Below are 13000 nucleotides of genomic sequence, written 5' to 3'. Positions count from 1 at the left end.
CAGATGAGGCCATCTTTCACAAAAATTTTCCTGATTTAATCATTGGACAGTCCTTTACTGGTATCTGAAAAAGGATCGTGTTTAGACTCCACAGTTGCTAATATTAAACTACTTAAATTAAGTGTTATGGCTTTCTTAGAGTCCACAAGAAGCCATCCTGTATAAAGCATTTAGAGTGACTAACGCTTCACTCAACACTTCATCTAAAAACATTCCTGACAGAAAGGGGATCTTGCGCCAGGATGCTGAGAACAGACTGAGAAGAATTAAGATTCTCTGCAATATGGTATCAAATAAACCCTTCAGTCAAATAAATCCTTCTTTAGATGGGAGAAATAGGGAAGAAGGAAAAAAAGGCAAGAATAGAGAATTCTCCAGAATGATAGATAGATAGATAGATAGATAGATAGATAGATAGATAGATAGATAGATAGATAGATAGATGAGAGAGAGAGACAGAGAAAGAAAGAGAGAGGTAAATAATAATCTCATGCACACATGAAGTCACAAATGCAATTACTTTAAAACACTGTTTCTCAACTTCCGCAACTTTAAGGTATGTGGACTTCCAGAATTCCCCAGCCAGCCATGAAATCCACACATCTTAAAATCCCTGAAATTGAGAAACAATGTTTGAAAGTTTGGAACTGCTAAGCTCAAGAGCGTAGCTGCACAATGGGGTTCAAATGCCCTGTCTTGAAAATAATATAACACCTCAACAACTTTTCAGATTTACTATGTGTCCACTTCTGAAGTTCTGGAAATCAGTGTCTTCAAAAGCTATCTTTCCAAAAAGAAAATCAAAAGGCCAGCTTTGATTGCAGCCACAGTTTTGCCTTTTCCGAAACCCCCTCAACGTCTCCCTCTTAGAAATCTTAACTTTTTTCTCCATGTTCACTTTTGACGCACACCAAATGCTACTTTTGCATCAATGAGTTGATTAAATCCACACCATTTGGACATAACTGGTGTCTGGCATAGTTAAAAACGTGTGAGCTAACTGCTACAGGCCTTCATTGATAGAGCCTTGGAAGAGCTCTTCCTCCATATGGTTAATATAGTGCTCTATAAAAAAAAAGAAAAAACGGCTCCGGAAATGAACTTTGAATCTTCAAAACAGTCTTAACTACTACACCAACCCGAATTCTTCCCATGCAGGAAAAAGGAAAACTGTTCCTCTGAATTCAAACCATTTCTTTAGCAACACACTTTGGGTTTCAAGCACCCAGGGTGGAAAAAGTGAGACCCCCTTGCAAAATTTGCAAGAGAATAAAAGACAGACAATTTCCTTACTCGCTCTCCTCACAATGGCCTTGATTAAACAGGAAGTTTGATGAGAGTCAGAGGTTATAATAACCACCTGCAGTGACAGACTTATGAATTATTTTTGTCTCCTATTCAGGGCTCCACTGCCAAATGGGTTTTGAGGAAGAGAAAGAGTCCTCCGGACGCTTCTTTGCTTTTTTTTACACTTCCGACTGGCTCTATTAATCACTTCCCATTAGCCAATATGCAGAACTTTTCCTTTCAAAAAAGAAAAAAAAAAAACGGCATTGTCAAGGTTTGTGGTTTCTTTTGACTGTTTACATGCACCATTCATTACTGAATAAATATTGCTCTCTAAGTTGAGAAGCAGGAGGGAGGTTTAAACACCTGCTCCTAGATTTTATCCAAGCATCTTTACCACAAACAAAAATGGATAGCCCCCTTCTGCTGTTATTTTTTCCCCAATGTGACTGGCTACTGGCCACACTTTTCGAATGTCTGTTCAGAGACAACTGATGCTAAAAAAAAAAAAAGGGGGGGGGAGAAAGGTTTTCCTTAAAACCTCCAAAGTTTTAACCACTTTTACATGTAAGCCTTGGACAGCAAAGGTGACTAACAAACAAGTACTGGAGAGTGTAACACCAGATATGTCACTAGAAGGCAAAATCACAAAAATTGCATCTCACTTAATGTTGGCCATATCATGGGAAGGGACTGACTGGAGAAAGAAACGATGTTTGGAAGAGTTGGCAGTACTAGGCCGCCCAAGAACACTTTGGCTGGACATCATCAAAGGGGGCCCAGCCAGAGCATAGAAAAACTCATAGTAGCGCAAGAGCTGAAGATGTGGCGCAGGGGTCCCCAAACTTGGCAACTTTAAGACTTGTGGATTTCAACTCCCAGAATTCTCCAGCCAGCTATTCTGGGAGTTGAAGTCCACAAGTCTTAAAGTTGCCAAGTTTGGAGACCTCTGATGTGGGGAGACCTGGCCCATAGTATCGTCAAGAGTCAGACACAACTAAATGGATAATATCCCTTTTCCTCCTCCTCCTCCTCATCTGTAAACCAATATAACAGCTAAAATGTGGGTCTAGGCAACCCTGAGCCAGCCCATTCTCTGTCAGGTGAACCCTGCCTCTTTATTTGTGAGGTAAAACTACAGGAGCACCACTTGACCGATAAAGCTATCAAAGACGTGAGAAAGTTATGCCTTTTTTTGGTACATTTTCATACATTCATATTTGATATTCCAAGCACAAATGTTTGGGATTGGAAAGTTCCTCAGCAGCCAACAGAAATCAAGACAGAAGAACTGGACAGAGGGGATAGAAGCACAAGATGAGATATAGATCCCTTGAGGTTCCCGTCTCTTTCCCCTACAGAGCTCATCGAAGTAAACCTTGGGTTATCCATTACCAAATAAGTTAGGTTCAGTTGTCTTCAAAGTTGACAGCTTTAAGTCTTGTGGACTTCAACTCCCAGAATTCCTCCTCCAGTTACGTTAGCTCAGGAATTCTGGGAGTTGAAGTCTTAAACTTGCCAAGTTTGAAGACCCTTGAGTTAGTTGCAGGAATACCATCTGATCTTAGATGGCCCTCAGCTCAATTTAGGTGGAACCTTAAGGAATCTACTCAGATTTTTACCTAGAAGATTCCCCAAGACCACCTACCAATAGTAGCTCAGCATAAGGAGAACTTGACCTCTTCTCTTGCTTTGCATTCATTTCGTTTCAGCTGTGGGGTGAATCTCAGTCAACTGTGATTAATGCAATAAATCCTACTTTTTAGCAAACCACGACGTGTGAATCCAATCAGGACAAGGTACCTCCTTGAGTGCCTCAAAATTAAAAATCAGTATCCTTTGCCTCTCACACAAACACAGAAATCTCCTCCCCAAATTCTCTTCATCACAGCAGCCTTGTTGCTATAGCTAGCCAGAAATTCTTTGTGATCTACTGTTAAATCACACAAGGAATTACCAGAAGATCCAGATCTTCCAATCCCTGAGGCAGAGTTGCTTGATCAACTGCAACACTTCTCCTGCCCAAGTCACAACAGAAAGTTCACAAGGCCACAACAGTGTACAGTAAACACACATCCCAAACTTGTTTCAAGATCAGCAGTCTTAATGAACTACAACTCTTGCAAACACTGCCAATGACGAGGATGTTGGGAACTGTAGTCTAGCAGCAACTGCCTTTGCTATATTTAGGCCTGTCTGGCTTTAAAATCTCCCATCTTCGGTTACCTGTTCACCTCTCTCCATAATCCTGTAGGCCGCAAGATGCTAACCCACATATAATTGTTTGCAAGCAATCTCATTTCACAAGGGGGTGAGAAGGGAAGCATGGATAAATGGTATATCTAAGCCACATCTTGAGGACTCATCTACAACACGGAAATGTCACAACAGGCCATGAGATCAAGGCCATCAAGAAGTCCCAGTGAGGATGTATACAGTAGAGTTTGTGGAACTCTATTCTGCAAAACTCAATTGACACTTTGGCAAGATACATGAAAAGACTTTGTGCAACTGACCAACAGAATAAATGCTACCCACTCACCTCCTTTAAAAGAAAATAAAGGGATGGAAATAAACTTGTTCCCCCCATCGATGTATTCAAGATGGCTCCTACAGCTACCAAAATTACCACCAGTCCTCAACTTACAACAATTTGTTTAGTGACCATTCAAAGTTGCAACGGCACTGAAAAATGTTGACTTATGACCCTTTTTCACACTTATGACTGTTACAGCATCCTCACAGCTGTGAGGCTTGGCAACTGACTCATATTTATGACAGTTGCAAAATATAAATTATATAAATATAATATATAAATATAATTATATAAATATAACTCACTTTAACACATTTAACACATTTCTCATTTAGCAATTTTGGGGTCAATTATGGTCATAAATTGAGGGCTTCCTGCATTCAATAAACATCGCATTTTTCCTAATCCCAACTTGTCAAGAAAATTAGCTCATCTCTGGAGCGCATTACCTCATTTCTGGATCCTTTTTCTGGTCATACAACAATGTGACCAATCATTGGGAACTTGATAACCCCTAACTTGTTTCTTAGGACAGATCAACACTTCCTTTTCAAGCTTTTTCATCTAACTGTAATCTTCCAACCTTCCTACTGGATAAACTTGGCAGAGGCAGTCCCAGTTCTCATATCCTTCCTTAGCATGGTCCCTTATGCCAAAGAACTCACAATGTACATACAATAGTATCAAAGACGGGTCACCCAATGTTTTTCAAGGACATTTAAATTGGGCAAGCTTAATCAGATTCCGAGAACAAAGCAATCGTTGTCCTTTTTTGAGGGGGATGAGTAAGGATGAGAAAGGTAGGTGACAAGCATGAGTTTGTAAGAGGATCTTTCTGAGCCATGCCCAACTTACCGCCTTCCCTAACATTAGGGTGTAATCAGTGCAGACAACCTCTCTGTAATCTCTATTTTTGCTCCATTAATTGTCAGAAGAGATATGAAGTGGCTTTGTGGAATTTTATTTCTCCTCCCTTTGACTGCATCCACATTTCTGGTGTTCCCACCACCACCGCACTGACTCTCTCTCCCTCTTTTCCACAATGCCAGCCTATTTATCTAGCAGAGGGTGAGCCTGCTGCCAGCCAAAAGTTTATGCAGACAACCGCAAGAGCGCTTGGTGCCAGCCTCAAACGGGCTTCTACCTTGGCAGTTTGCCACTCAATTACAAGCAACAAGCATGCCGAGCAAACTGTGCTAAAAACATCCGAGTGCTTCTTTGCAATTTTTTTTTAAAAAAATACTTTATTTGGGCCCAATGAAATGCAAAACAGAAGGTTTCAGGAAATGCTGCTTACCTGAAAGTTCACTTCTAGGATTAGTCATTTTTTTTAAAAAAAAATTAAAACATTCCAATTGTTCCAGATATTATAAAAATAAAGTTGACAGGAAGCTATGAACTTTCATTTTGCATCTTAATCGATTATGAATTTTCTTTTCATTTTCCAAAAGAAGAGTCTGAAGGTCCCAGATACAATCCTATAGTCACCTAACTTGACAGAGCATCTGAGCTTACTTCTAAGTAAACAGTCAGAAATCCTCATAGATGATTTAAATAATTCCCCTGCATAGTGCAGAAGGCTGAACTAGATGATCTTTTAAGGTTCCTTCCAACTGTAAAAGGCCATATAAAAGTGCAGATGCCTTATTGCATCTCAAGAGGACTTGGTTAAACTAAAAAAAAAAAAAAAAGAATAGCACCAAAGACACACCTATAAAATCCAACTTAACTCCTAGAATTTATAAACTTTGACTGCAATCCTATATCTATAGACCCAGGCATGAGCTCTTTAGAACATGGATTTGTTGCAGTAAACAGGAATCTACAAAAACAGCCCTTGTAAAAAGAACTCAGACAGCCCTTTTATTCAGGAGTCAAGCTCACTTATTGCAATGGGAAATCCTTCCGATTAACTGGGCAAACCCACAGCAAATGAAGAGCTAAAAAGAGCAAAATAACAGCAGCAATACAGTCATAAAAAATCAAGGGTTCGGAATAAGGGAGGAAAGAGAGAGAGAAAGAGAGAGAAAGAAAGAGAAAGAAAGAAAGAAAAAGAAAGAAAGAAAGAAAAAGAAGAAAGAAAGAAAGAAAGAAAGAAAGAAAGAAAGAAAGAAAGAAAGAAAGAAAAGAAAGAAAGAAAGAAAAATGAATAAAGAAAAACTTCCCACTCAACATTTAAGTTTTACTTAGTTTAAAAAATCCATTCTACTTACCTGTTGGTTTGAGAAAATCCATTGGGTATCTGGAGTAAGGAGGAGGGGGAGACTCTGCAATAGAAAAGTACAGAGAAAATAAAATCAGAGCCATGAGAAGGGAGGGAGGGGGGAGAGATAGGAACTTATGATAAGAGAGGCATTCTTGTAACAAAACTGTTTGTCTTAGCCTGGCGCTTGGAGGCAGGGCAACTTGGCGGTAACTGCCTTGATATTTAACCGCCAGATAAACAAAGGGGCCTCACTGGCGCCAGCTCTTGCGCTATCTCTGCTCCCGTAGCTGTCTCGGCAGGGGCTTTTTCTGGCTGTACCCAAGCGCTCCAGTCCTGGAAATCGCCCATTGATCCAGCGCTCCCGATAATCCCAACCAGCTTACTTGCAAATGCAATTTAACCCACCAAAAAAAAAAAAAAAAGGGGAGGGGAGGGCAGGAGGGGGAGAAATAACGGGGAGGCACCCAATACAGATGCATTGTTCTCCCTGCTTACCCCCCAAAAAAAAACCCTTTGCAAAAGGGGGAAGGAAGGAAGGAGGGTGGGCTAAAGGCTTTAGTTTGGTGGTGATGAGGGTTTTGGGGGGGAAGAGGCAAGGCTGCCCACTAATGGGGTTTAAACCTACCAAAGCAAGCCTCTCCTTTACAGATCATGAACTTAATCCCCCCACTTTAAAAAAGGAAGGGGAAAAAAACAGAAGACCCTTTGCAATTTCAATCATGCTGTGGGGAGATTGTCTTTCTTCTCTCTATCCCACGCAAACACCACCCCCGCTTTTTTTAAATTTTATTTTATTTTAGCCAATGGTGGAAACTTAAAGGCACACTTGGCAAAGAGGAGAAAAGCAAACAAGATTGAAGGCCTGGAAATTATGTGTTAGCTTTTATAGTTTTGAGGCAAGAGAGGCCCAAGAGGCGGGAGGGCACTGAAGATGCAAGGAGCCAGCCAGCCAGCCAGCCAAGGGTTGGAAGGCTTTTGCTAAAATGGCAAGATTCGTGTATTAAAACTAGAAAATGCTGGAAGGGATTTTTTTTTTTTTTTTTGCAAAAGCCTTCAGATTTAATTTTATTTTTAAATTACATACACCCTGGGCTTTTTTTGCACAAAACACTGCAGTTGCCTGCCTGCCCCTGGTTGCACCACCCCTTTTAAAAATAATTTGCTGTCAACATTCGGAAACATTTCTTCCCTGAAAAGAACCCTAACAGGTAAAAGTTGCAGTCTTCATCCATTCCTCCCCTCCTCCTAACCAGGAACTTTAAATGCACGCACACGTGTGCACACACACACACACAGACACACATCTAAGGTCATGGTTGTCCCAAAACTGCTTTTCCAAAAGGCAATTGGGTCTTTTTTTGCTTTTTTTAATGCACCCACAAAAGGATCCAAATGCAAATGTTCAGAAGGGACCTAAAATTCAAGCCTGTCCCCCTTTGCAAAATTCCACTTGGAATATTAAAAAAAAAAACGACATTAAAAGCCTCTTTGGGGAGACAGGTTTAATTTTCTACTTCCCTTCCCCTCCAGAGAGGTGGTGGGGAACACACACACACACACACACACAGACAGGATCTGGCTGGCACAATACTCACATCCCAAACTGGATCTCCCTAACCTATTCTCCTTCTAAAGTGCTGCAGGTGCAAGAGATTAAAGGATAGGATCCCTCGCATCTCAGGCCGGTTCACCTGAATTCCCTAAGGTTAGATCCCCATATCTCAACCAAGAGGGACCCAGAGGAAGTTTCCAATCAAAGCAGCGTGCGCCCCCTCAAAAAAAAAACACCTCAAAGAGGGTGAAAGCTTTGTTTTGCAAACTGCGGGCATTTTGGGTGGGGGGGAGAGGCAGGGGTTAGGAAAGGGGGAGGAGGCGGGATGCAAGTCCGGCTTCTTCTTTTTTTTTTTCGCTGCTCCGCACGTACCTAGCTCGCAGAGTCTGCTCAGGTGATAAGGGTTGCAGCAGGCTAAGTCCAGGTGAGTTTTCCCGTAAGATTCACAGCCACAAAGCCGCTTGACTTCCGAGCCAGGCCGGAGATCGGGCCATCGGAAGATTTTGCAGAGGAGCAGCGGGAGAGAGTACCAATGCTGGCCCAGTTTGGAGTCCACCTTGGTGGGCAGCAGGAGGCACGAAGTCCGGGTGCCCCCGCGGGATTCGACGGCTTGGAGCAGGACCTCCAGGTGCTTCTCCTTCAGCCGCTTCAGCACCAAGTGGGCCAGGGCTTTCAGTTCAGCCTCCGATCCGCCGTGCGCCTTGGCCGCTTTCCCCGCCGGCTTGCCCAGGCAGCAAATCCGGCTCCCGCCTCCTCCTCCGCCGCCGCCGGCCCCATGAGGCCGTCCGTCCGCAGCGCCTTCGGCGACCTCGCCGGCGTTTTCCTCCCCGCCGGGCGCCCGGCTCCGCCAGAGTCTTCGGACGAGCACCGATCGTTTGGTCCTGAACATGCGGGACGAGAAGAAGGTTCCCCGGCTAAAAAACGGGCATGTCGTCCGCAAGTCATGAAGGAGTCGGGAGCCGAGTCCAGGCAGCCAGGAGAAGGAGCCTGAAATGGTCGGGAGGAAGAGGGAACCGGGGGGCTCCGGAGAAGGAGACGGCGCGGCTGCTGCTGGAGCGAGACCCAAAGCGAAGTGCAGCATGCGCCGGTCTCTCTTTAAGCCCAGGCTCGGCTGGGAAGGCTGCGCCGGCCCAGGCTCCCCTTCCCTTCCTCCAAGCCGCCTCCTCGGAGGGCTTCGAGATTATGGAAAGGGGGCGTCGGGAGCAGCAGCAGCAGACCCCCAAACGCGGCGGCGGGGAAGCCCGCGATCCGCCCGCCCGGGGAAAACGGGCATGCCAAACCCGGGGGACGCCTCTGCTCCGGGGGTGGGGTGGTCACCAAAAACCGAAGCGGAGGAGGAGGGGTCCGATTCGCCGCCCGGCGGGGCTTCTCCTCCGGGATCCTTCCCGGTAACCCCCCCTTCCTCCTCCTCCTCAAGCGAGGCTTAGTTAGATCCTCGGCGGCGATCCAGGGAGATCCAAAAACCCGGAGGGGGAGAGAGGAAGAAAAAAAGAAAACACCCAAGCAAAAAAAGAAAAAAAAAGTCCGAGAGGTCCGAGATCTTGGAGATCGAGGCCAAATCTACCTGTTTCACACCCCCCACCCCAAAAAAAGACAGAGCCCCTGATCGCCCGGTTATCCAACGGCCAGGCTTGTAAAGCGTCTCCGGCCGGAGCCCCCGCCGCCTTAGCAGCCCGTCGGGGTCTCTCCTCCTCCTCCGAGGAAGGCGGGGGTGGGCGCGTGCCCCCTCCTCTTCTTCTTCCTCCTCCTCCTCTTCTTCTTCGGCCCTCGGAAGTCGCCGGCTCCCTCGGGACTCCTTCGCCCGGCCGCTTTGATCTCCCTTCCGACCCGCCGGACGGAGCCGCGGCTTGTTTTGTTTCCTCGCCCGTAGACGGAGAGAGAGAGAGAGAGAGAGAGCGAGGAGAGGCTGGAAGCGCGGCGATCTCCTCCTCCTCCTTCTCCTCTTGCAGTTCTCTCGCTCTCTCCGCCCCTCCGCGCGTCTCCCCGCCGGCAGCCCCAGAAGCAGCAGCAGCAGCAGCAGAGGAGGAGGAGGAGGAGGCGGGGAAGGCGGAGCGGGGCGTCCAAGGGACCAGGGTCGGGGACGGACCAACTAGGGTCTTGGGCAGCCCTTAGGCAGCGCTGCAGTGCCCGGGCTCAGCTCCTTCCTTCCTTCCTTCCTTCCCAGCCCAGCGCCGGCTCTCGGCTTAGCTCGCCCTCCTCCTCCTCCTCCTCCGTCCAGTTTGTGCAGACGGGGCGGGGGGGGCAGAGGAGGAGGAGAGGGAGGCGCGCGCTCCCGCCCGGCGGAATGGAAGAAGAGGAAGGGTTGCGGGCGTCGAGAGGGGGAAAGAAGGGAGGGAAGGAAACCCCCTCTCTCTCTCCTTTCGCCTGGCCCTTTTTCTTTCCCTCCTCCGCCCTCCCCCCCCCTCTTTCCCCACTCCCGACTTTCTGGCTCGCCTTCTTTTCTCCGCTCCTGCCTTCCTCCCCTTTTTCTCCCCCTCCCCACCAAGGTGCTTTGCACGACCACCAGGTCTCTTTTTCTTCTCTCTCTTTCTCTTCCCCCCCTTCCTTTTTTAAAAAAATAAAATAAAATTCCCTCAGGATTTGAGTGGTGGGCGATGCTTGCAATGGAGCAGCCCCTGGTCTTTCTTGCAAGGGGGGCGGCAGGAGGAAGAAACCATTAAGTGGGGCAGAGGGGGGGTTGCTTAGGCGAGTTTTGGGAATTGCAAGGTGGGGGGACAAAAGGGCGCACGGGGGAGGGGGGACGCGGACGATTGGCCTCTCTTGCTTGTCTGGCTCCGCACCCAGTCGCCCCACCGGCCGCCCCCTCCCCCAGCCAACCTCGGCCTCTTTTCCTGAGAGCCAGCCCAGGCCGCGCCTTCCCCTCCCCGCCCGTCCGTCTGTCCACCCGCCTGCCTGCCGGGCTCGCTCGCAGACTGTGCAGCGGCGCTCCCCGGCCCCGCCTCCTCCTCCTCCCCCTCCCCCTCGCTCTGGTCACGTGGGCGTCTAGACACCCTGTCGCTTTTTGATTAAAAAAAAAAAAGAGGCTGTCTTGCGCGAAGACGGCGTCGAGGTTTCTGAAAGCTTCCCCCCCCCCCCCCCGCCCTCCCTTCCTTGCAATTCCTGAGAAGGCGGAGGGGGAGGGAAGCCGTCGGACTCGGAAAGATTGAAGGAAGAAAAGTCCCTAGGAGAGAGGGAGGGGGAACCCGAAGAGACGCGTATTAAAAGCAGGAATCCCCGAGGGGGTGGGGGCGGGTTCGCTGGTCGTTTCTAGAGTCCAAGGATTTCCAACCTTGGCAATTTTAAGCCTGGAGGACTTCAACTCCCAGAATTCCCCAGCCAGCTACCCAAGTTTGGAGACCTGATGTGGGGAGACCTGGTCCACAGTATCGCCAAGAGTCAGACACAACTAAATGGATACTATCTCTTTTCTTCCTACTCATCTGTAAACCAATATAACAGCTAAAATGTGAGTCTAGGTACAAGGGTCTTCAAACTTGACAGTTTTAAGGCTTGTGGACTTCAACTCCCAGAATTCCTCCTCCAGTCATGTTAGCTCAGGAATTCTGGGAGTTGAAGTCCTCCAGGCTTAAAGTTGCCAAGTTTGAAGACCCTTAGTCAAGGACAGGGGTCTCCAACCTTGGCTGGCTGGGGAATTCTGGGAGTTGAAGTCCACAAGTCTTAAAGTTGTCAAGGTTGGAGACCCCTGGTCTGGGAAATCAGGTTCAAATCCACACTGAGATTCTCTGTCAGGCGAACCCTGCCTCTCTATTTGTGAGGTAAAACTACAGGAGCACCACTTGACCGATAAAGCTATCAAAGATGTGAGAAAGTTATGCCTTTTCTTTTTTTTGGTACATACATTCATATTTGGTACATACATTCATATTCCAAGCACAAATGTTTGGGAATGGAAAGTTCCTCAGCAGCAAACAGAGATCAAGACAGAAGAACTGGACTGAGAGGAAATAAGCACAAGATGAGATGAAGATCCCTTGAGGTTCCAATGGGAAGTCTCCTTCCCCTACAGAGCTCATCAAAGTAAACCTTGGGTTATCTATTACCAAATAAGTTGGTTCAGGGGTCTTCAAACTTGACAGCTTTAAGGCTTATGGACTTCAACTCCCAGAATTCCTCCTCCAGTTACCTTAGCTCAGGAATTCTGGGAGTTGAAGTCCTCCAAGCTTAAAGTTGACAAGGTTGGAGACCCCTGGACTCTAGACCAGGGGTCACCAACCAGTGGTGTGTGGTGGTCCATGAGAAAATGTTGGTGGTCTGCAGAAAAATTATGTGCATTTTTTATATTGCACTAATGAGCTTAAATGGACTCCAGAGGATGGTATTGGACAGGAAGGCCTGGAGGAACAGTTATCCATTGGGGGCTGCAATGGGTCGTACACGACTTCGCAACTAACAAAAATAATATTGCACTAAATATTATTTATCATTTTTTAAATTCATATTAGTGGTCTGTGGGATTTAAAATTATGAATTTAGTGGTCCCTGAGGTCTGAAATGTTGATGACCCCTGTTCTAGACACACACCCCTCAATTTGCTTTGCTTTTCTCCACTTTTTCTTCTATTAAGAATGTCACGATGGATGAGGTGGAAAAAAAAACTGAAAAAGTTTTTGCAGAGCCTTGGTAACCTTTGAATAAGTCTAATAAAGTCTAATAAATGCGGAAGACTATTTTTTTTTGTCTTTTATGGCCAGTTGATTTACTTTTTGTTTGTTTGTTTCAAAAAAAACAACAACAGCTTTTGTTCACTTGCTTGATGCGGAAAAGAAAAAAATATTACTGAAACGTATGTTCAGAGGCGAACCAGCAATGGGGTCTCTTGTGGCACCTTGGAAGATGAATCCAAATATTATGGTACGGGGTTTTAAAATTGTAGGCATAACTTCGAATCCGATGCGTGAATCTCTAATCCGCTCTGGATCAGGTTGCTGGGGAATTCTGCATGTTGGTGTGAATTCTGGGAGTTGAAGTCCACAGGTCTTAAAGTTGCCAAGGTTGGAGACCCCTGGTTTAGAAATTACCATGCAATATAGAGAGATTGTGGGAATTTGTTCTGGGTTCTGTTAACCTGTCCATTTTCCCCCTCCATGCCCTGAAATGGAGGAATTTTTCCCCTTCTTGTAGCAGATGCTTTCACAATCCATTTTGAAATTAATTGTCCCTTCACATCCTGGCAAGTCTTGCTGAGGCCCCAATCCAGTGTTTTTAAAACTTAGTAACTTTAAGACTTCAACTCCCAGAGTTCTCTCAAACTGGCTAAGAATTGAAGAGAATCTTAAAGTTGCCACAATTCTGTCTGGGGAACTCTGGGAGTTGAAGTCCACCCATCCTAAAATTGCCAAGTTTGAAAAGCACTGCCTTAGACCCAGAGCCAAAGAGACAACTTGTGACCCCAGTGCCTCCTTCACCCAGCAAGATGGTA

General features: G+C 46.3%; 1 protein-coding gene across 1 annotated transcript in view; it reads right to left on the bottom strand.

Moving 5' to 3' along the window:
• SMAD7 (SMAD family member 7) overlaps window positions 1-9563 on the bottom strand; it is a 53680-nt gene extending 44117 nt beyond the window's left edge. The window contains exons 1-2 of the mRNA XM_026666332.2: window positions 7954-9563; window positions 6037-6090 (exon numbers count right to left, since the gene is read on the bottom strand). Of these exons, the coding sequence (XP_026522117.2) occupies window positions 6037-6090; window positions 7954-8662 (763 nt within the window). The 5' untranslated portion in view covers window positions 8663-9563. The remainder of the gene's footprint in view (window positions 1-6036; window positions 6091-7953) is intronic.
• Window positions 9564-13000: the final 3437 nt, after the last annotated feature.

The sequence above is a fragment of the Notechis scutatus genome, chromosome 2 (genome assembly GCF_049901735.1).
Source record: "Notechis scutatus isolate UNSWTSFEM ecotype Mainland chromosome 2, rNotScu1.2, whole genome shotgun sequence".
Classification (NCBI taxonomy): domain Eukaryota; kingdom Metazoa; phylum Chordata; class Lepidosauria; order Squamata; family Elapidae; genus Notechis; species Notechis scutatus.
The sequence above is the reverse complement of the archived record's forward strand: the minus strand, read 5'-3'. Positions and strand labels throughout refer to the sequence as shown.